The 24555-nt window shown below is 36.8% G+C and overlaps 3 protein-coding genes across 3 annotated transcripts in view; 1 reads left to right on the top strand and 2 right to left on the bottom strand.

Annotated features, from left to right (window-relative positions):
• Positions 1 to 24555, bottom strand: part of LOC102515287 (olfactory receptor 51F1) — a 64500-nt gene that overhangs the window by 17641 nt on the left and 22304 nt on the right. The window lies entirely within an intron of this gene.
• On the bottom strand, positions 5749 to 6703 carry LOC102512307 (olfactory receptor 52R1). Its single transcript, XM_006173608.3, is given in 2 exon segments — positions 5749 to 6237; positions 6239 to 6703. Coding segments are annotated over 2 exon segments (945 nt in total). The 5' UTR covers positions 6695 to 6703.
• LOC102512071 (olfactory receptor 51F2) lies at positions 19546 to 20526 on the top strand. Its single transcript, XM_006173607.3, has one exon. It carries the CDS (start codon positions 19576 to 19578, stop codon positions 20524 to 20526), a length of 951 nt encoding a protein of 316 aa, XP_006173669.2. The 5' UTR covers positions 19546 to 19575.

Genomic DNA, 24555 nt, shown 5'->3' with positions numbered 1-24555 from the left:
AGGCCTAGTCTACACTGGTGGCACCAGGGGAAGATTATCATTGGAGGAGGAACCTATCCTCTGAAGAGACTAACCAAGTCATAAACACATTATTTTTGAGGAGACTGGGAGTTACGAGAACTGAGTCATTAGAAAATTGTCTGAACAGGAAACCACTTATCATATGTTAATAAATACACATATTTTTCCTAAATTAAACCTTTAAAATGTGTTACGTTTTCTCCTGATGGCAGTGTTTATAAATCACAGACTCAGATTTATGGAATGAAGAATAAACACTTCAAACATAAAGTCTCCAAATGGAAATGAGTCACAGCAATACTACATTAACCCTTGTCCTTTTTTTCCACATAAAAGTTAATTTGGTCTAAAGAAATTATTTTTCACTATGCCTATGGATATATTAAATCACTCTTCTCTTTTACATACATTTGATTAAAATAAATTGGAAAGCTCAAGAAAATGGGAAAGAGAGAGAGAGAAAAAGGACACCTCACTCCATCAGCTAATCCTTCTCCTTGTGCTTGATTTAATCCTTTGTTGTTGTTGTTGTTGTTGTTGTTGTTGTTGTTGTTGTTGTTACCTTGGTCATATGTTGACTAGACAGTCTTTTATCTTCATTTTAACAAAAATGTAATTTTATTTTATTTTGCTTTTTTTAAAAATTGAAGCATAGTTGATTTACAAGTGTTGTCTGTTTCTGGTGTACAGCACAGTGAGTCAAGTTATCATATATATATTCTCTTTCATTTTAATTTTTATTACAGGTTATTCCAAGCTATTGAATATATATATATATATTCAAAACATATATATATATTGAATATATATATACATATATATATATTCAATATATATATAACAACAGCAGGACCTTGTTGTTTATCTATTTTGTATATAGTAGTTTGTATATGTTAATCCCAAACTCCTAATTTATCCCTCCCCCTTCCTTTTCCCTTTGGTAATCATAAGCTTATTTTCCATGTCTGTGAGTCTATTTCTGTTTTGTAACTAAGTTCATTTGTGTCATTATTTTTTTAGATTCCACTCTATTTAATTCTTTATAGCCTGCTAAGTCTGTTTCCTGATTTCACCCTGATCTGGAGGCAGCATTATCTGTTAAGGTTTCTTTTTCCCTCGGATCCTAGTTTCTGTCTGAGTCCCAGCAGGACAAGTTCTCACCCTGAATTTGCCTGGGATCCATATAAGCATGTATATATATGACTGAAACATTATGCTGTACACCAGAAATTGACACATGTAACTGACATTGTTACTTCAATTGTACTGTACTTCCACTGTTACTTTTCATTACAAATTTCAGTTACTTTTCATTGTTACTTTCACTGTTACTTTAATTGTAACTTCAATTAAAAAACACACACACACAGTAGAGGATTTCTGTCCTGCAAGTTAAAACCTAAGCTCCTAGGTGACATCAAGCCTGTGTTTGCTCTCAGCCTCATTCCTCTCCATAGCCACTATGCTATGGTATTCTGTCCCTATCACCTCCCCACTGGCCTTGGTCCTCTTTTAAAACCCATATGAGATCTACAATAGAGCTGGCGCATTCCAGAAACAGAAATGGATACATACTTCTTTTTACAACTTTTCCTTGTGAGACATTTTGTACAACAGGGGTGTCATTAATGTGGGCTACCCTATAAATTTCTCCTCAGAGCTATAAGATCCGTAGCTGATTTCTTAGAAAGGGTCAAGTTCTACCTAGGAGATCTGTTTTTCTGTTGCTGTTATTTATTTGTTCGTTGATCTCCCCCAGCCCCCTACCACACACACACTTTCTGGATCTGCTATCTATACATTCTGGCTCAGAAATACACTCAAGGATATTACTTAGATTATTTGGTTTCTGTTTCCTCATCTACAAAATGTAACTGGATAATTATAGCTACCTGTACATATACGCACCTGCAGTGATGCAAAGGAGTGTAAGAAATGTTGGGGCTGGTATCTGGAGGGCTTCCAGAAACCGAAGAGTTCAAATCTTTTCCTTGATGGTCCATACCTAAGATAGACACGTTGATAATCAGAACCCAAAGGCTGAGACTCCAGGTTTATCTGGGATGGGGATGGGGCAAAGGCTGTGCTCTGCAAAGTCAGGCATCGTACCTCTTCAGGCCTTTCCTTCCTCCTCCGGCCCCGGGAGTTCTAGATTTAGAAGCTAGAGAATTAGGCAGTGACTTCAGGATTAGAAGACAGAATTAACATTAAAACACACAATCAGTTCATTAGGGTGTTTAGGCCATGAGTGTGATGACAGCAGATTTTACCAGGTGTTCTGAGAGCATAGAGAAGGGGTTTTTAGGATGAGCTATGAAATTTTAATCTCTATAATCCCAGCACCAGGTGTTCTGAGAGCATAGAGAAGGGGTTTTTAGGATGAGCTATGAAATTTTAATCTCTATAATCCCAGCACCAAGTGTTCTTGTTTTGAAATTAGTCTAAAACTGTGCTCTGAGAGCCTGACTTGCTCTTAGCAAGGTTTAAAAACTATGAGAAGCTGACCTGCCAGGGACTGCTTTTCTTAAGTTCCATCTGGCCTCTCTCAGTCACTATGTCACATTGGAGAGAAGGGAGGCACTGTGATGACTCTGCCCACCTTGTAAGTGGGAAATTGAGCCCCTCACTCAAAGTGCTCACTGGGTAGTTTTCACAAATGACTACAGACAAGCTTGAGTTTAGTTACAAATGTAATGTCCTGGATCCACTGTTTCTTAAGGTGTGATAAAGACAATCATCCATTTTCATTGATTCAGAATACTTAAGGATGTTTTGAATTGTGACATACTTGCATAGCTTAAGTACTCAGGTTTTACACTGGGGCTGGCATTGTAGATACGCAGGGTGCTTATTTTCATTGTCTCCTACTATTTAGATGCTGTAATGGACAGTTTATCTTCTCTATTCCCATCCTCTTACAGAATGGTGCAGATAATTGTTCAGTAAATATTTCTTGAATAGAAATTTAAACTGTAATTTTAAACATTTCATATTTGTTAATAAAAAGAAGTGAGTGAGGGAATATTGTTATTTATATTTTATAGCAAACTTATCTCATTTGACAAACATCTTTCAAAATTCCCATGGGGATAATGGAAGGAGCCCTTAGGACTGAAAAGTCTGGTACCTAGTTTTGGAGGAATGAGGGGAAAATGGACCTGCAAATGCCATCTTGTGCTCCATAGTGGAATTGTTGGGACAATGGTATCAAACACGTAAAAACTCATTCATTTAACATAACTAGTTTTTTGGGTTGTTTTGTTTTGTGTTGTTTTGTTTTGTTTTGTTTTTGTAGTGAGCTAGGTTTGGGGAAAGAATAGTAAACAATTATGCCAGGCTTTCATAGAATTTATATTCAAGTCAAAGGAACAGATAATAAATAAATATTTAAATAATTACATATTGTGCTAAGATAGGGAGGAACTCAAATATTTGTGTTAAAAGACAATTGTAAGCGGCAGCATCTAGTTGAGATACACAGGTTAAAACACATTTCACGGATAAGGTGGTACAGCTGAGACCTAACGGATAATGACAGGGATACAGAATGTCCTAGAAAAGAACAATGTGAGGAAGTGGAATGATTAAGAGCCAAGCCCTAAGACAGATAAGAGGTTGATACATTTGGAAGTAAAAGTCTAGAAGGGCTGAAGCTAAGGAGAATGGTAACAATATACCAATTGAGGTATTTTGAAAAAATAAAATATACTACTGAGCATTAATAGGAAATGAACTATTCTTATGTGCAACAGTATGGACGAATCTGAAAAGCTTTATACTAGGCGAGACACCAGAGTCAAATCCTAGTGAGAGAAAACAATCATCTATAGAGAAAGAAATCAGATCAAGATTTGCCTGCTTGGGATGGAGAGGGGTGGGTGTCTGACTACAAAGAGGCAACAAAAATCTTTCTGAAGTGATGGAAATTTTCTGTATCTTAATTAGGCTGGTAGCCACACAGACATTTACATGTATCAGAACTCATTAAAGTGATGTACTAATATATCTGCATTTTATTGTCACAAGTTAAGACACAAAGCTAATTTTCAAAAGAAAAAGATACGCAATCATTAACTGATTTGCTGATAAGGGTATCATGGTTTCTTGCAACTTTAAAATTTGGGAATTTTGAAAATGCTCCTTTAGAATACCTATTCACTTCTACGGGCATTTTTAGGTTCCAACAGCTGTTCCTTCTGGGAAAAGCACACATATTCCTGATTTCTCTTAAAACACCTTCATTTGATGTTGGTTTTAATAACAAAAGATCCTGAATTCTGGAACCTTCTTCACCATTGACTTTGACAAGAGAGTGGTGAGTGCAGATAAAAACACAAATGCAATGACTGTGATAGACACGTTTATTATCTTGCTTGTGCTGATGGTATTGGGTGTATACGTATGTTCAAACTCATCAAAATGTATGCATTAAATATGTGCAACTACTTGCATGTTAAGTACAGCTCAATAAAGTTCAAAAAACAAAAAAACAATAAAGGAAGGATATGTAGTTTTCTAAAACAGGTTAAAATTTTAATTTAAAAGGAAATTGAATATTAACAAATAATAAAATTTCTAGTGACTTTCTTATGAAGTTTAACCATATGATATAGTTATCTTCAGAGGAGACTCTTTTTCCTTATTCTTTTTGAAAACTTCTTCATTTGAAATTCATTGTTACCAGGGAATCAAATTATGCCAAGAGAGACCACCATTTAGCCTACCTAATTCTCTCTGTTAATAGTCTCAAGAAGTTGTGACTCTGGCAGCAATTTTACATCTAGATTTTCAAACCTTTCTGAAATTTATTCCAGAGTTCCTCCCGCTCTCAGAATGCCCACTGCACTCTGTTAGGCTTCAGCATGGAATGAACTTCTTCTACACACTTGTGTTGTTATTTCAATTACTTTTTCTCATACTGAAATTAAACATCAATTAAGGATAATTTTTAAAAATATATAAAGGTGCAAAAGCAAATTAAAATAGAACAAATCTCACTACTACTATTAGTTATTTTTAGAATTAGGATGTATTTTCCAAAACTTTTTCTATGCATATATATTCCTTTTTTAGAATTGGCATCAGCTGTATGGGCAATTTTTAAAATTTCATATTATATCTTGATCATTTTCACATCTTGAGATACTTTTTGCAAATGTAGCAGTTACATGATACATGACATTCAATTGCTCATTATTTCATCTGGTTTCTTATAGATTGATATTTAAATGTTTTCCTTTTTTTTTATAAATTATGGGTCTTTACATGTCTTTGTATATTTTTTCTAAAATTCTATTTTTATACAGAAATAAAGATGGGGAAATATATGACTTTTAAACTGTGTTAATGGAAATTTCTTAATTCCTTTTATACCAACTTATACTTCTACCAACAATGTAGAAATAATTTTTCACCTTAGCGGTCTGTGGAATATGATATTCTTTTCAAATCTTCACTAATTTGATAGGTGAATATGTCTTTTACCGTCTTCTTGTGATAATGAACGTAGGTCAACTTTGCATCCATTATTAATCACTTCTCTTAGAGAATTCTTGTTCTGGGTATCCTGAGAATTGTTCCTCTTGCTTCAGGAGGGTTGCTGACCTCTAAGCCAGTTGGTCACAGAGATGACTTTGTGACAATGTGTGACAGCCTGGCAGACTTTCTGCATTTATGTCCCCAGATCAGTGGGGCAAATGGGGTGGCTGAGGCTCTGTGCTGCTTGACTCAGGGGTCTTTTTTACAACATCCTTGAATAACCCTGTCCCTGATCTGTTTGGTTCTAACTCCATAGATGATGGGGTTAAGCATGGGAGGTACCAGTACATAGAAATTAGCCAACAAGACTTGTACCACACGGGGCACATGATGTCCAAAGCGGTGGGTGAGGAACGTAAAGAGGGCCGGGATATAAAAAGCCAAGATGACACAGATATGGGAAGCACATGTGCCAAAAGCCTTAAGCCGGGCTTCACCGGAGGGCAACCACAGCACAGTTCTCAAAATCATCACATAGGATACACTGATGACAATCATATCAGAGCCAACCACAGAGAAGGCCACAAAGAGCCCATACGCATGATTTACTCTAGTATCAGCACACACCAACTTCAGCACAGCCATGTGCTCACAGTAGGACTGCGGAATGATCTGGTTAGAGCAGAACGGCATCCTGGAAACCATAAAGCAGAAAGGACTCACCCACAGAAGCCCTCTCAATCATCACAACTGCCCCCAATTTACCCACTACAGATGGAGTCAGGATACTAGAGTGACGGAGTGGGAGGCAGATAGCCACATAACGGTCCAAGGCCATAGCCATGAGCACCCCAGACTCTACAGAAGAAAATGCATGGATGAAGAACACCTGGATGAGACAGGCATGGTACTCAATCTCATGAGTGTGAAACCAGAGTATGGCAAGCATTTTAGGTTGGGTGGAAGTGGAGAGGACCAGGTCAGTAATAGCTAGCATGGCCAGAAAGAAGTACATGGGCTCGTGCAATGTGTGATCAGTTCGGATTATATGAAGGACAGTGATATTGCCCACTGTAGCCACAACATACATGACACAGAATGGAAAGGCAATCCAAAATTGAGACTCCTTGAGTCCTGGAATCCCAAGAAGGATGAAGGACACAGGATGAGAAGAGCTGTTCCCTGAAGCCAACATCACAGGATGGTTAATTTTTCTCCATTGGGAAGGTAACCTACTCTTTGCAGATGATAATAAAAAAAAAAATCATTGTTATTGTTTATAATCTTTTGGATGGAATAATTGAATAGTAGGCAACCAGGTTTAATGGTAAACAAGAATCATTTCAACTATTTTAATAAATAAAATTTCACAATATAAAATGACTGCTATTCTTTATTCTTTATTCATATTCACGTCCTTCAAAACATACTAGCTGCAAGTGCAATATTTTACAAGAATCAATATTTTTTTGAAAGTAGAATCTGCTAAAGGAAAACCATCTAAATAATGTTGTGGTAATTCTTTTCCTTTCACTCTGTTTAGAACTAACAACTGATGTGTTTAACCTTTCCCATAGGTCCTTTCATCCCTTGGGAATCCGTGACTCAGAGAAGGAGTTGGCGTATTACACCACGCTGAGGAACCCGTTCCTAGTGGACCTGGGCTCCGTAGGTGTGGGGAACAGCAACTTGCCTGTGCTCTTCTAGCTGGGAGAGGGCTCCTACATCTCCAAAGGGGATAATCATCTCCCAGCATCTCCCTGCTGATGGGCTCTGAGACTCCCAAAGCCAGGGACCCCACTGTCTCCTAGAAGTCCCCTGGAGGAGGGCTAGACTGTGCCTTCTTTCTCTATCCTTGCAGGGCTGGCTGACCTTGGGGAGGTGGGGCTGGTTAGAGGCTGGGTCAGGCCTTGACCCCATGTGCCCTCTCTTTCTTGGGACTTCACAGCCACACTTGGACTGACCAGTATTGTAGGTGTTCATAATCTGAATGTGTTTCAGATTTTTACAGAAGAGTCCCTTTGTCCCCTTCCATAGAGATATACACATAGATACAAAGACAGACATCCAGATGAGACAGTTAGAGATGTAAAACAACAGGGTCTATGCTGTGGCCTCCTGCGTCTGAATTAAACAAAACAACAACAAAACCTTTGGGCAATTTTTCAGGGTAGGAAGTCAGTTTGAAAAACACTTGGCTTAAAGGTCCTAGCCTTTTTCTGATTTTCCCTAGATTTATAATGTTGTGAGAAAAATGAAGTTCAGACCTTATAAGTTTTGATCTCAATTGGAAACTTTACCATCCTACCTAGATAATAGCTATTGGTTTGCTCAAAACAAATACTCCCGTCTAAGGTATGGTGAAAATTCAGCAACACACACATTATCTGGGGGCTAGGGTTTTGTTTTATCCTCTTCTGCCTGTGCTGGTCTTCCCAAACAGTCATAAATTCTGTTTGAGCCAGAGCTTCCCTCCCTCCCTCCTTTTTGCCTCCTATATGTCACCCTCCACTTGTGAGGATATAGTCACTGAGGCTCAGGGGTACCTGGAAAAGCATACTTGGACCGTACTCACTCCTGCACTGGGCACTGGTAAAGATGTTAGCTAAAGACACAATTTACCAAAGTGCTTAATAATCTCTTTGATAAATTCTGGAAGATATTGCTATTTTTGTAGATATAACACTATATGCTTCTACATTTTGTTGTTTCTAACTCTTACAAAGCCTCTGCATCCTTATTTTACAATGAGGAGAATAGAGCTCAGAACAGTTACATGATTTGCCCAAGACCATATAATAACTTAGTGCCAAGTGCATAACTCTACAGCCAGTGCTATTGGTGGTACTCACCACTATCTCTGGTAGAAAATGATTGACTGGAACAATCATTCTGGAATACTCACTCTGGTTGTGTAAAACAGAGACTGTTGCCCTATCATGAAAAAGGCAAATACAGAGGAGACCTCCAAAATTATATACTGCATTACAGATAGATCTGCATTTGAACCTGGAACACCTGCTACATCATTGGACTGGATGCCTCTGTCCAGGTTGGTCTTCTAGCATCTCTGGGTATAGGCTACTTTTTCTAGGATGGCATCTTTATTGGCCTCTGCCCAGAGCCTGAATAGAGAACTCACCTGTTCTCCAAACACTTTTTGCGGTGGTGAATCTCTTCCCAACCAGGGTTCAGCTACTCAGATAAGCAGCCCCTCTACAAAGCCAGTTTCTCTTCCCTGCTTCATCTATATCTCAGGCTCTCCAATAGCCTTTTCACAAACCAAAAGCCTCCCCATAAGAGATGCCTCATACCATTCTGATTTTCCACTCTCAGATTTTCTTTCTTGGAAGACAAGGGAGAAGCAGAGCTGACCTGAGAACCAAATCTGAAGTGGGAGATGGGGGCCCTGGAGAGATACCTCTCTTTCCTCTCTGCACTTTATTCTGCCTTCCCATGCAATCTAGTGTCTTCCAAATCATTCATTATGTGGAAAATACCCATCAGTTCAATCCACATTGTTCAAGGCTGAAGGGATAAAGAGTAAGATGAGTTGAGATCTTGCTAAGGAATAGCCTCAGGGAAAATTAGACTGTTTTCTTACTTTGGGGTATCTAATACTAAGGCATAGAACAATAATGCAGGAGCAGGGTTCAGACCCGACCTCCTTCATAGAAGGATTGTGTATGGGGCAGTCTTCCTGCTTTTCTGGAGTGTCCCTGGAAGACACACTACAAACAGCAAATCTTTTTCCCATCTCAGGATGAAGCTCAGCAGTCATGGGACCCTGTACCTGGAGCCCCCAGTGAGTCAGGCAGTTATGCACTCTGCACACCTTGTGTTCCAGTTCCTGGAAGCCTCTGTGAGTCCTACTGCTCTCTGGGATGGGCAGAGATGAGAGATAATGAGGTACAGGGAACCACTAACTGTCGGCACTGCTTCATCTCTCATCAAGTCCAGCATGACCACAAGTAGCTATAAATTGCTCCTGGGATTCAGCTTTTAGCAGAGACCATCCATTAGAGCCTATTTAAAATCCTGTTCAAGTCTAGCCTTTCCCTTCCCCCAAGCATTAATTCTCTCCCTCCTCCTAGGTCCCAGTGCCTCACACTCAAACTGGCTTCCTCTGAGACTGGGGGCCAAAGCTGGAAGCATTAACCCTAAGTTTTCTCTTTCCATCGTACACACAAATACAAAAGCATGGGATTTGAATGCATGTTTAAGAATGTATGTTGTTGAGATTACATGAGCGTAAGTTTATCTGTCTGCATGTATTTTATTGTTAGTCAGAGTATGTATATTTACGATTGAAGGGATATTTTGCACAATGCGGAAGCGTTCATTTATCATGTGTGTTAATGTGTATACTGAGAGATACTAGTATATATGTGTGCAAAGGACTAGATTTGTTTTAGAATGTATGTGTATAATTTATATACATGTGCAAGTATGAATAATTATTTGCATGAAATATACATATCTAGTGTGATACCAGGGCTCTGTGAGAGCAAGGTCACTGATACATGTGGACAAAAAAATGTTGCCTTTCATTTCAGTAAACAAAGACAGTTGTCTGCCATTCAGCCATCAGTCAATGCAGTCCACCTCCTCGGTACTACTAAGATGTACCCTGAGGGCAATTTGGAAAGAGAAAAACAGGATATTGGCCCTAGACAGTTAAGACGCATAGCAAAGGAATAATTTCAATTAGTCCAGAATCTTGCATCTTCCCATACATAGTCAGGCACTAAAATCATGAACTTGAGATACCTGTTCTTTGTGACTAGCGGTAATCTTTTGATGTTTGACTACATGGTTGTTTTTGTTGTTGTTGTTGTTGTTTCAGCAAAAACTATATATACTGGCTTCTCCTTTACCTCCTAAAACAGTTCCTCAGAGCTGAGAGGCTTTATCCAGGGCTACAATTCTCAGTAATGCTACTAAATATATGAGAAATCACAGTATTGCACCACCCCAAAATTCATATGTTGATATTCTAACCCCCAGTACCTCAGAATGTGACCTCATTTGGAAATACGGTCATTGCAGACGTAATTAATTAAGAAGAGGTCATACTGGAGTAGAGTGGGTTCCTAATCCAATATGACTGCTGTCCTTATAAAAAGGGTAAATTTGGACACAGATACGCAGACAAAGGGAATGGCATGTAGACATGAAGGCAGAGATCAAGGTAATGTGTTTATAAGCCCAGATTGCCAGCAAATCACTAAAAGCTAGGAAGAGAGGCAAGGAACAGATTTTCCTTCACAGCTGACAGAGGGTATCAGCCCTGCTCATACCTTAATCTTGAACTTCTAAGCCCCCAAACTGTGACATAATAAATTCTGTTGTTTAAACCAGTTTGTGGTACTTTATTACAGTAGCCCTCATAAACTAATATAACAATAAATGTATTTTTTCCATTATTCTAAATAATCATCTATAAATAATTCATATAACATGAGCCAGTGGATTTTTAAATATAGTTCTAATGAAACTGTTCATCTAGATGGGAACCCTAAGGATATATTTGCCTAGGGTATCACATATCCTAGGAGTTACCTTGTATTTATGTAAGGATAGATCAATACATTGTTGAAAAAAATTATAAAGAAAACTGAAATAGCCCCAAACATAATTAATTGATTCTCAACAGATAAATCCATGCACTTCAGTGACAGGAAAATATCTTTTTGGGGCTAGAACAATTGGATATCTGTATGAAAAACAAAATAAACCTTCACTCCTACCTCAATGAAAAAAAATCTTTATTGAGATATAACATAAACCTAAATTTGAAAGATAAAACTATAAAGATTCCAAAGAAAAAAACTAAGATAATATTGTCATGAACTTGAAGAAAGCAAACATTTCACAGCCAGGACACAAAAGGGATTTTAAAGAAAAAAAACCCCTGAACGTCATGAAAATAAAAACCAACCTACTACTATCAAAAGATACAAAAGCCACAGATGAAGAAAATATTCACAATGCACAGATCTGAAAAACAAAATCCCATAATTAATAGAGAGACAAAGCTCTACATTAAAATTTTAAGCTTCTGATTTAAAGAGGCATTTCATTAAAGAGAAATAAATGAATGTCTAATGCACGTATGAAAAGGTGCTTGAAATTATTATTCATTAGAGAAATGAAAATTCAAACCACAATGGGATACCAATATAAAGTCATTAGAATAACTAAAATGCAATACACTGACAACACTAAGTATTGGCAAAAAAATGTGGGGCAGTTGGAGCATTCATGCACTGAGTACAGACACATCAGGAATCTTTTTGGCAATTTGTAATAAAGTTGAGCATCTTTTTGACCAAGCAGTTCCACTTCAAGTCGCATACCCCAAATAAATGATTTATATTTACATCAAAAATGTCAGAGAATGTTTGTAGTAGCTGTATACGTAACAGCTAAAACCTGGAAACTCAAAATCTGTCTGTTGGAGATTAGTTAAACAGATTCTGCAACACGTATTCAATAAAATACTACTCAGTAAAGAAGGGAAAAAAAGTAAAGAACTGGAACAAAAGTATTTGTGGAAATAACACTGTGGAATTTCAAAGTGCCAAGGATAAAGGATGGAGCTTTAAAATAGGGAAAAGATCATACGCAAAGGAAAGCTATTAAGTTTAGGTTTAGTCTACTCAGGCCTAGTAATGAGTAGGTGAGATTTGTTTAATAATTTCTACACTCCAGGTTGGCTCTAAAGGTTTAAAAATTATATATTTATGTATTCTCTACAACAACCGAATGAAGTAGTTTATCAGCACCCTTACTTTACAGGTACAGAAACCAAGGCACAGAAAGGTTTAAAGTTTTACAAAGTAGACATACAGAACCAGAATTTTATCTCTAGTCTTATTTCACTACATTAAGCTAAACCTAAAAACGTTCAGAGAAAATTATTTAAAGCCTAACAATTCTATATCCAGCCAACCTATTAATGAAGTATTAAAGGAAGAAAAAGAGAGAGAGAGAGGAAGATTTTAGATAGGTAGGAACACACATAAAATGTATCATTTATGCAACACATCCATTTTTTTCTGAATAAAATTGGATTATGCGCTTCAGCAAAATGAAGCAGATATCCAATAAAGTTCAACAATAGATAACAATTCATAATCAAGTAGAAACTACTCAGAGGTGTCATGTAATCTCAGGGAAGCAGCAATCCAACGTCTTGAAAAATGTATAATATATTAAAGTCTTGCACAAAATATGACTTCAAAGCAGACACAATGTCAGAAATTCAGGATTCAGATCCCATCCCAGACCTACTGAGTCAGAATTTTCATTTTAACAAGATCTTGAGGTTATTTGTATGCTCATTAAATTTTGCAAGCAATTAATTACCATTACCAATAAAGACAGTAAGGCATTGGTGAGATGGTATAGAAAGCTTGTCTGTATCCTGTGAGGGGACAGAATGGAAGAGAATTTGAACTCCAGAGAAAACAGAAATTTGTCCCAGAAAACCACGGTCCAGTGTAAATTAGACAGAAATTTAATGTAAATATGGACAACTGAATGAGAAAAAGGAAAGAACTGATTTTATTTTGTTGAAAGGATGCCTTGTCTTACAATGACATGTGTTTAGTGATGTAGAATGATATGTCATCCTTTTTTCAAGTCACACCAAGTATTCTAGATTCTGTGTTAAGTAATGTTTATCTAATCATATTTCAATCAAAATTTATTTGCTTTAAAGTTCAAACAACTGAAACACAACTATGTTATATTTAATCACAGCTAGAAGGCTATACGTAAATTTATATACCTATTCAGGGAAATAATCACACTGTAGATGATGAAATTTGGGGATGGAGAAAGGAGAGAGGTGTAAGGGCATTTCCTGCATAGCAGTGAATAGAATCTAAAGTTAATGGGGAAAAAATGTTTATATATTCATGGATATTCTACAAAGATCGTAAAATAATTAAAAAGGAGATGGGAAACATATTATTTAGACCTGCTTCATTCTAGTGTGGTGAGTCTCCAGGGAAATTCTAGTCTTTACCTCTAGGATTATGCTGCTCGCTGGTTGGTCATCTGATTATATTCTCTCCAAGCCCCAAGGGTCTCTTGGCAGCAGGGCTGACTCACATGCTGGGCTCCTCAGAAGGCCATATCCAAGAGCCACCCACTACATACTTGCAGGGTGGTAGTGGAAAGGACAAGTCTCCCTCTGTTGGGAACCAGGTAAGGTGCTAGAACCAGAAAGGAGACCAAGGAGAAGGACTGATGAGAGCTAACCTGGAGGGCAAGGGATAGAGCAGAGGGGGGACAGGAAGAGGGGAGGCAAAGGACTGTAAATCAGAGATAGAGGAGTAGATATCAGGAAGAGGGGTTCAGAGTGACAGGCTCAAGTTGAAGTTGTGCGAATGAAATGAGACATCAGCAAGGCGTTTACAAACTAATATTTCTCTACAGGAGAAAGCATCAAAGTCAGTTATGTCAAGGAAAGGGAGTGGATTGCTGTGATTCTGTGTGGCCCAAATTTGATATTTGTTGTATATTTTATTGTTGTTTCACTCAGCTTTTAATTTTAACTGATTTCTGTATTTTCTTATTTTCTATTTTCTGAGTTCTTTCACTTGGCATCAGCTCCATCTTTGTACTAGATCCTCATATCTAAGCTTTCAAATAGCACTCTTAATAGAAACTTTTTACTGTTTAGAAAGAAGTACTTCAAACACATCTTGGCAATTAACTATCACAGAAACAACTGGATATACACAGACCAGGGATACTTGTATAAGTCCAGGGTTACAGATGAGCAATCTTAGATGGGAATAGTTTACTAAGGTCCTACCTCTCATCAATGTCAGTTTAGAAACAAGGACTTCTGCCTTTATCTTTATTAATATGCTGGGTCGGAATAATACATCCCAATGTCCCCCATTCCCTTCATGACCAAAACCTCTGGGTGTACAAATTTATTTACTTTATTGTTCCTCTTCCCAGCTCTCTCACCATCTATCCAACCATAGGCTGTCACCAATTAAACTGACAGATACACAATCTAGACTGAAGCAGATGCAGGAGTGTTCTTTGATCTTGCCTTCTACCTTCTAATGCATATGTGGCATCTTATATTTCTTATTATTTTGTTTACACATATCTTTGTAATCAGTTGTATTTAAGTTGACGTAGTGTTCTGTTTCAATGTTTTACTTAGTCACTTTGATTTCATCTTCTTAAAGAAGGCACTCCCTAAAAAAAATACCATAAAAGCAATTCCCTTCTTTATTCTATTATTAATTATTATAGCCTTTTTTTGGCCTTGAAATTCTTAATCCAAATGCAGAGACATGTGAAATAGTGTTTTTTTATATTCTTATAAATTGTTAGCCAATTGATCGAGCACTATTTATCACATATCAGGTTTTTTTCTATTGATATAAGATGTCATTGTCATTTTATTCTTAACCTTTATTTACATTTTTAGAAATACTACTCTTTTCTGGGGATATATATTTTTAAAACTTTGATTATTACATTTTGTTCATTATAATAACTTTATATTACATTTTGATATATTAAAGGATATCACTTCTCTTCTTTGTTTTCTATTATACTGAATATATTTTCACATTTAGAACCTAATACATTTTAGAATCCATCTGTCACTATTCACTGAAAATGATTGTATGTTATTGATTGATAATGATTTGAAATTATGACAGGGTTAATGGGAGAATTCACATTTTTTTCACTATTGAGTATTCATTATTATTTTCAGGAAAGGAATAAAGGACTTTATATTCTTTAGTAAATTTGAACAGACCTCCCCTATCTCTGCCAAACACAAACTTTTGTTATACCAATGTATTCTACAGTTTTCTGGCTATTGTAAATAAATCCTTATTTTCATAAAATTTCATCAGTGTTGTTTAATTTTTGTGAACAGAAAAAGCTATTAATTTGTGACACTGATCTTCTATGCAATCACTTTGGTAGACTCTACTTTAAGAATGTGCAGTCTATTCTTTTGGATTTTTCAAGTAAAAAATCAACTAAAACCTAAATACATTTTTGTTTCTTTTCAAAGGTAACTCTATCTCCTTTTATTTATTTGTCTTTTTCATTTACTAAGACTGTTTCATAAAATGCTGAATAGTAGTTGTGTTAGTAGATATTGCTGGGGCTCAGGGCAGACCACCCCAAAATATGATAGAATATGGCTTATTGAATTTTGAATTAAAGTTACTTAAGAAACAGCCAATACAAGAAGGACACGTTAATCCTCTTCTTTCTTTCTAAAAGCAGGAAACAAATCTGTCATGTAGAGAAACATCCTTATCACTAGAGAAGGCTACACAGACAAACCTTATTACTTCCTTATGAATTTGCTACTCCAAAACCAAACTCTGTTTAGATTCTTCACTAATTAAGCACCGAAGCCCAAGGTTCTTTATCTTGGCAATTTCTCACAAATCTGTTGTCTTTGTCTAAAGAGTATGAAGCTGCCTGCTTTGGCCACTTCTTAGGTTCCATTTCTATGAGACTTCCATACATACAAATTAAATTCTTTTTTCACTTGTTAATCTGTCTGGTTTCAATTCAATTATTAGACTAGTCGAAAGAACTCAGTAATGACAGGGGGAAATTTTCCTTTATCTTTTCACTTATTTTAATAAAAATTGCTTTTCATATGTCAACAGTAAATGTTTGCTCCAAATTTCTGAAAGATACCTTTCATTTGGAAACTTATTTTCTTCCTAAACATTAAAAAAATTATCATGAATTACCATTGCATTTTCTGATTTTTTCCTCATCTCTTGAGAAAATCACGTTTTGCCCCCTTTACTCTGCTGGTGTAGTCATATCATGGATAGATTTCTTAAGATGACTAATTTCTTCATTCATAAGACAAAGTCTCCTGTGTCAAAGTGCAATATTCTTTAAAAGCACAGTTGCATCTAGCTGGCAAAAAAATTATATATAATGTTTGTATATGTCATCCTAAGTAATTAGATGAATAACTTTCCATCTTTTTTTTTTCTCCTGGTTGCAAAACATATGCTGATTTGTTTGTGAGACATAGGTACTCTTTGAATTTTTTTCCAGTTTTATTGAAATACAATTAACATACATCACTGCATAAATTTAAAATGTACTTTACATCTTTTCATATGCTCTAGAATAGGGTTTCTCAACCTCTGCTCTATTGACATTTGAGGCTGGATAATCTTTGCTGTCTTGTGTATTTTTCGATGTAAGCCTCCCTGGCCTCTACCACTAGATGCCAGTAGCATTCCTTCCCCAGTTGTGACAAAAACTGTCTCCAGGCATTGCCAAATGACCCTGCGGCTCAAAATCTCCTCTATTCTGCTCTACTAGAATTTGTATAGAATAGAAATACTCTACTTTTTTCTTTAAGTTTGGTTTTGTGGGAGTTTTTCCTGTCATTACCATTTCTTCTACTCTGAATTTGCTTTCCTGGGCTAGTTTGGTGATTAATGTTTTCCTATAAATTATCTATTTTATATCTACTGACAAATACAGAATTATACTATGCATACTGCTCTGATACAAAGTTTTATTTTGCTATACTTTTGTTTTCTTTTTCACTTCTTGTCCAGTTAATCATGCTTTTTCTAAAATTTCTTGACCTCTCTTGAAAAAAGCTCACATACTTTATTTTTAAATAATCACCTTTGGTTTTATTGTTAACTCATTCATTTGTGCTTTTTTATCTTGCTTTTTTTATTAATTGCTTATTTTGACATTTATTTAAATATTTTTCTAGCATCTTAAGTTGAAAACATAAAAAATAATATTTTATATCTTTGTTTTCTAATAAATGTATATTCTTCAGCCTATACATTGTACTCCAGTGCCTTGCCTCACAGGATCTGGTATCTGTTTCTCAAACTTTTATTAAGTTTGAAAGACTGTTTTTCTCACTTACATTTTCCTAGCACAGAGAAGATCCTTAATAAATGAATGCTACTGCTACTGTTTTGCAGCCCTTGTTATTTTATATTTATAACAAATTATTACTATTTGTAGGTTAACTTAATTGTTCAAATTATATAGTATGAAGATCAAAAATGGATTATTTTGTGTTTAAATAGAGCAGGAAGAAGAAGGAGAGATATTACAGGTTGAATAGAAAAGACCTGGTAATTTATTGGGAGTGGTGACGATTAGAAAAAAGAACAGGATAACTTTCAGAGCTTTTAGTTAGATAACTGGCTAATTTTTGTGAAAAATTATAAACTTTATATAGAATATTTAGGAAAAAGAACAATTGTTGGGGAAAATGATCTATTTGGTTTTCAATATATTGAATTTGATTTAATCATGAGAAATCCATACAGCTGTGTTCAGAAGAAAGTTCCATCTTCAGGTACCTGGACACTGGAGCTGGTTTTCAGATATTTATTAGAAACTTATCATTAAATTGGTGAAAAATGAAGCTGTAAAAATGGGTGAGATATTTTTTTAAATGGCTTGAGAGTGGGCAAAGTGCAGATACCTGAAGGATACCATATTTAAGGTTCTTTTGCCGGGGGAAGGGGGAAAAAATGATAGAAACTTATGCCATGTAATAACACACACGGAGAGAAAATTTCCAGAAGGAAAGTATCATCAGCACAATATGTAAGTGGTGGATAAATGAGATGGTCACTAAAATGAGTCAACTGCATTTGACAGTTCTGCTTTGGTGTCATTTTCCATAGTGGCTGTATCCTCAACATCTAGTTCTCTGGGCCCCTTGTAAACAGATTATTCACGATGAGATTCCTTTCCTGAGAAACCTAAACAGCTTCATATCTGTACAAGTCACACAGAAATAACATCTAAAACTTAGGACTCTACTCCAGAAATGCCACATTGACCACAATGTATCTCGGAAAGCAAACACCTGAAAACCGCCAGGGACCTTCCTCAGACTGTAGAGATTCCTCCTATGCATGTCTCAGCCTCACTGAATGAAGGCACTGGGGTCATAGCTGCAGATTCCAACTTCAGCTCTTCAACTGCATAGCTACACAATTTGGGGCAAATTACTTAATCACTTTAAACATCAGCTTCCCCGTATGTATATTTGGGATGATATTTGCAGTACTTAATTGGATAGTTATGATTATTGGATCAGATTATGGATATGAAGATAATTGGATCTGGCACATAATATGTGTTCAAGAAATGCTAGCTATTAGAGTTCTTTGTGTTTCGCAGTAAACCGATGCTATTCATTAAAGTGAAGTGCTTACTGAAATGTGATAAAATAATGACAAGGTTTGCCTTTTTCTTTCTTTCTCTCTCTTTCTTTCTTACTTTCTCTCTCTCTTTCTTTCTTTTCCTTCACCTTTGTTATATATGTGGTTTCTCTCAATATCTGCTATCTTTATAAAAACTTGGGGGATTATTTAACTGTTGAGTCTTGGTTTTGTCATATGCAAAACATATATACTCTAGGAGTTAGAATATGGATAAAATTATGTAATGCATACAAATATTTGTCAATAATACAGGGAACTCCTGACAAATCAGGGCTATACTTATTTTTCTTAGGGTGATTCTTTGGACCACCCTGTCATTACATAGACATGTGTATCTTGAGGATGTCCTGACATCCTTCTGGATATATCCCAGGAAAGCCTCATAATATTCACATTTCAATTGTGAGCTGCTTTTTCAGTGCTTTATTCCAGGATCAATAAATTATTTTCAAAAAAAATACTGGAAACCAGATTTATCAGCATATTGTTTAGGTATTCTACTGGGGACTTCTGAAGTCAATTAAATCCAATGGATAATTTAAAATTGTGGTATTTGTTGCCAAAAAAGACAACTAGAGATGTAAGAAAATTTGATGTGAAACAATTCAGGGACTCCTCCCTTCTCAACAAATGAGAAATACTGAGACAGAAAAAGAGGCTTGCAGTTCTAGACAATTCAGAGAATAGGAAAGTTCTTGGAGAATCAGCAATAGTAATTCAGTGAATCCCAGAGTGCCAGAAAGATGGTCTAAGTGACAAGCTGCATTTTCATCATGTGTTAAGTTTAATTATTCAAATATCTCTGTCTTCCCAGTACCTCACTATGCTGGTCCTCAACAATACCAGTGCTCAGCCTCTGGCCTTCCTCTTGACGGGTATTCCAGGCCTGAGAGCAGTCCAGGTCTGGATCTCCATTCCTTTTTGTCTCCTGTATGCCATCGCCCTGGCTGGGAACAGCATGATCCTGTTGGTGGTCCTCCATGAACAGAGCCTCCATGAGCCCATGTATTACTTCCTCTCTATGCTTTCAGCCACAGACCTGAGCTTGTCCCTGTGCACACTTTGCACTACCCTTGGTGTCTTCTGGTTCGAAGCCCGAGAGATCAACCTAAACGCCTGCATCGCTCAGATGTTCTTTCTCCATGGATTTACTTTCATGGAGTCAGGGGTTCTTCTGGCCATGGCCTTTGATCGTTTTGTGGCCATCTGTGACCCACTGAGATACACGACCATCCTCACCAATGCCAGGATTGCCCAGATTGGGGTGAGCATGGCAATAAGGAATGTTGCTGTCATGTTGCCAGTTGTGCTCTGGGTCAAGCGGCTATCCTTCTGCAGTTCTATGGTCCTTTCACATTCTTACTGCTACCATGTTGATCTCATTCAACTCTCATGCACAGACAACAGAATCAACAGCATCCTTGGTCTGTTTGCACTCTTCTCCACAACAGGGTTTGACTGTCCTTGCATCTTGCTCTCCTATGTCCTGATCATCCGGTCTGTCCTCAGCATTGCTTCCTTAGAGGGGCGGCAGAAAGCCTTCAACACCTGCATATCCCACATCAGTGCTGTTGCTATCTTCTACATCCCTCTCATCAGCCTGTCTCTTGTCCATCGCTATGGCCATTCAGCACCTCCATTTGTCCATACCATCATGGCCAATATCTTCTTGCTCATTCCTCCTGTGCTCAACTCTATCATCTACAGTGTGAAAACTAAGCAGATTAAAAAGGCTATTATCAAGGCCTTAATTCAGAAGAGGTTCCAAATCTAATCTTTAGTTATCTCAGAGTAAGTCCATTTATGAGTGAGTGCTTTGGTAGAATAGGGTAATTGTCCCCAAAGTGCCTAGATATGCCTCCAACAGTCCAGATTCTGCAACTTATAGGTTGTATGATATTTGCTTAGGTCCCCTTTCAGTTAAGCCCATATTAATACCACCTAAACTATAATTTTGTTTTCAAGATAAAGTGAAATAATATAAGTTAAAAACTATTTATATTTGCAGGTAGTACGAGACCTGAATAAAATATTCATTCGGACTCTGTACACAATTATAACAATCCAGATTTAACGTAGGAAACTCTGTTAACAAGACAGCTGTTATTTTCTGAATGATGTACAAAAAGCACTTTAATTAATTGGATTTTTTTCTTAAAACTCTCAATTCTCTGCATGCTTCTGAAATATACATACTATAGAGTGAATCCTAAAATACACATGAATGTAATTTAACATTGGATCTTACGTAGGCCAAGTTATTTCTGCCCTTTATTATGTGTAGGGTCATATCCAATGTAAATAGAAAGGGCCATATAAAGTGTTCTGGATCTGGCACTTAGCTGAACGTTAAGCTTGTAATGCCGTTACTAACATCCCAGGAGTGAGGATCACACTGTTTTCTCAACATTTTCCCCAGATTAGCCTTGGCAAAAGGGAGTTGCTCATGCCTTCTCTCTCTCTCTCTGCCATGATGACTTCACCTGTGCCCCAGGCGACCAGCAGTGGTATAGCTAAGGCTGGGTGATATTTACATGTTGGTTCTTTCCACTTGGTTGTTGAGTTCCTCCACTGGGGTGAGTACTGTTTGGTGGGTAGTAGTATGAGATAAAAAGATTTTCACCCTTTATGACCACTTCAATATGTACTTCATGTACATCTTCTACAGACTTCCTTGTTTCTCTTTCAAATTTGCTAGTTCCATACCTGATCAACTATCCAAACCTTTCACTAAAGTACAGAAGCCCGTGCATATCCACATACATCAGACAGCCTCTCTTTTCACAAAAAGTTGACAACCAAGAGTACTGTACATTATGAGGATTTTCCTTCACTGTTCTTTTTATTGGCCACAATGTGTGGGGCTGTTGTGACGTCATATTCTATTTTTGGTTAACACCAACTTGCCCACCAATCCAGCCAGAAACCAAGCCTGAATATTTATCTTCTCTTCTAACAACTTATTGGGAACCTCCAGTAAGGCTATGGATGTGAAATAATGGAGAAGCATCCATATAAAAGTGATAGGTTCCATGGGATTCTGGAATAACTATTCACATTATTTATTTGTGCTTTTGTGATATTGTACTTTGCCCTTCCTATCATAACAGTTTAAATTTCACAGATGTGGTAACATGAGATTTTCCCTAGCTACTAAATGTAATATTGCCAGTTACATACTTAGGCATCTATGGAATAAGCACAGGCAGAGCTAAGAATCATTGGGTTTACTATGAGATAAACTTCGTCCAGAATTCCATTAATCTTGCTTCAATAAACTCATGCTTTAACCAAAAAAGAGCAGGATGGTATGTCTGGGTGCCTATTATCAGTGAGAGATCATATCCTATATCCAGCAGTCCTCAAAGACTCTGAGTATTCTCCTTTGCCCAGTGAGCCAGCACATTTGGAAATGGACATATTTCCATGGATATTTTTTGTTTCATATTTACAGTGGCACTGCAGGTTATTTCATCAAGGGAACTAAGGCTCATGTGTAATTGATGGACACTGGGTATGTCAAGTGACTTAAATCTTTAAATAGGCTAAGGAACCACATTGTTCAGTTAGAGTGGATGATGTCAGTCTGACGCTCAGAAGTTCTCTATTTTAAATGTATTTCAAGTAACACCCTAGTCACTGTCCACTGAGCTTATCTGCAGGAATGCTATCATCTAATGGAACAGATCACTATGGGCACTGACACTGTGATTGTCATTCTAGCCTTGCTACTCTCAACAGTAATTACTTACCTTACTTCTGATTGTTAAGTACTACCATGTGGTCTGAAAATCCATCTATTCTCATTGTTACTAGGGAGTTTTTCCATAGAAGCAGCTTTCACTGCCAAGCCCAGTCTACAGAGAACAGCAACTACTGAATTATTCAAAGATGTCAGACACTCTCTTACAAATGCATTCTTTGTTGCTTAAGTGAAGGAATGCCCTCTCTTTCCTTCCAGAGAAAATAATCATGTGATAAATTATCTGGCCCTCCATGATACATCCATTCTAACATGTCTACCTCCTTGAGATTTCTGTATGATGCCAACCAGATATGGCATCTCTATCTAATTTTCTATAGGCAATCATCATGTTAAAGCTTCAAGCAACCATCTCAAGAGTGCATTATCACAGCAGGCAGGTTTCCTTGATATAATAGTGAACTCCAATCATGGATGAGTGTCCTCATGTCAATAAATTCCTCTCCATGTCAATTTATATTCATGCCACCAGCCATTTCCTCTACTGTCTCAGATCTAACACCTTTAAAATATGCTTCTACAAATGTTCATTAATTCAATTAGGTAAGATTCTGTAACGCCTTTAGTGGTTAAGCCATTTTCTTCCAAACTGTAATAACATTTCCCTGCTCATGCTTTGCTGAGATCTGACTGCTTAGTGGCTTGGGTACAATGAGAAGTGATCTTGCATAGGAAAAATACTATCTTGAAAGGCACTGTATTCAGGCTTGGTTTTGTAAGGTATTCAGACAAGACAAAATAAATATCCTTTGTAAAATGATGAGAGTTTTTTTGGATGGCATGAGACATTGAAAGGTTTCAAGATTTTGGGGCTTATTCACTCAAATGCCATTGGGGTTATGAGTACATAAAGTTTACAGAAGTGGGCTCAGAAAGATTGCTGAGAGCAATTTCTTTTATGAGAACTATTTGTCATTGTTAAATTCATAGCCTTTTACACTAAAATAATAATATTAACAATAAGTGGAAAAGAGGAATCAGGGAAAGAAGAAATGAAACAGGAGGGACTGGGGCAGCAATGTGAATTGGAAGGATAATATAGGAGGAAGATAATACATTTTATTTCATTTTTTACCTGAATTTACCTACATTTACTTAGATAAATGGACCCTTTACTTAAATTAAGCCCCTCTAGGGCCAGAGTTCTCATAGCTATCTTCCCTGAAAAAACAAACAAACAAAGAAGCAGTTTTTTTCTAGTACCAGCTGCTTTTCCTCCTGGTCCCATTTTGTGACCTGGAGACCAATGAATTTTGAACTCAGAATAATGCAGACATCTGTCAAAAAGTGCTGGGAGGAAGTAACATAGATGAACTTGAGCCATATAATTCCATTATGATCCTGAACTGATAAGTACATCAAGGTTAGACATTTGTATTATTTTATCCAATGTATTTAACGGAATATACATTTTGGGGGGGAGAAGTGGAAAACCAAAATTAATAATTTACGGGTCTCTTTTCTTTAAGTTTCTGCCTGACCTAATTTGATGACTGCAGCCCTCACCTCCAGCATACCCCCTCTTCTACTAACTTGAATACATTGTTGGCTTATCAAAGTTGATTCATTTATATCTGTTATACCATTTCAGGAGTAAGATGTTTTGCTAGATCTTATTTTCTACTCTCTGCCTGAAAATCGTATGTCCTCCTATAACCATATTACCAGAATTACACCTTTTGTTTACTTCCAGTTTGCAAAGTTGAGAACTGGATAAAAACTGATTTCCTCTTCTACACCTGAGGGTCCAAGATACCAGACTGCTTGCAACCCTCGGCTTTCTGTTCTATAAAGTCAAATGCTTTTGGTTGTCAATAAAGGTGAAGGACTGAATATAAGACAATGAAAAAAAGAGGATTTTATTATAAATTTGAGAGCTTGTGAACAACTTAAATGCATTCACAATAAAAATAAAATTGGACATTGTGATGACCAAAGAAAACACCTCTGAGAGCAGAATTCCATATACGGTCTGTGATAGTCTCACACCAAGTCTGCTAAAGCATACACTTAATTTTGGAGCCATGGGTTGCCTTACCA

The sequence above is a fragment of the Camelus ferus genome, chromosome 10 (genome assembly GCF_009834535.1).
Source record: "Camelus ferus isolate YT-003-E chromosome 10, BCGSAC_Cfer_1.0, whole genome shotgun sequence".
NCBI lineage: Eukaryota > Metazoa > Chordata > Mammalia > Artiodactyla > Camelidae > Camelus > Camelus ferus.
This window is presented reverse-complemented; position numbering and strand designations above follow the sequence as displayed.

Excerpts from the sequence above, each read along its gene's own strand:
- LOC102512071 (XM_006173607.3), top strand. The coding sequence starts at position 19,576 with ATGCTGGTCCTCAACAATACCAGTGCTCAGCCTCTGGCCTTCCTCTTG.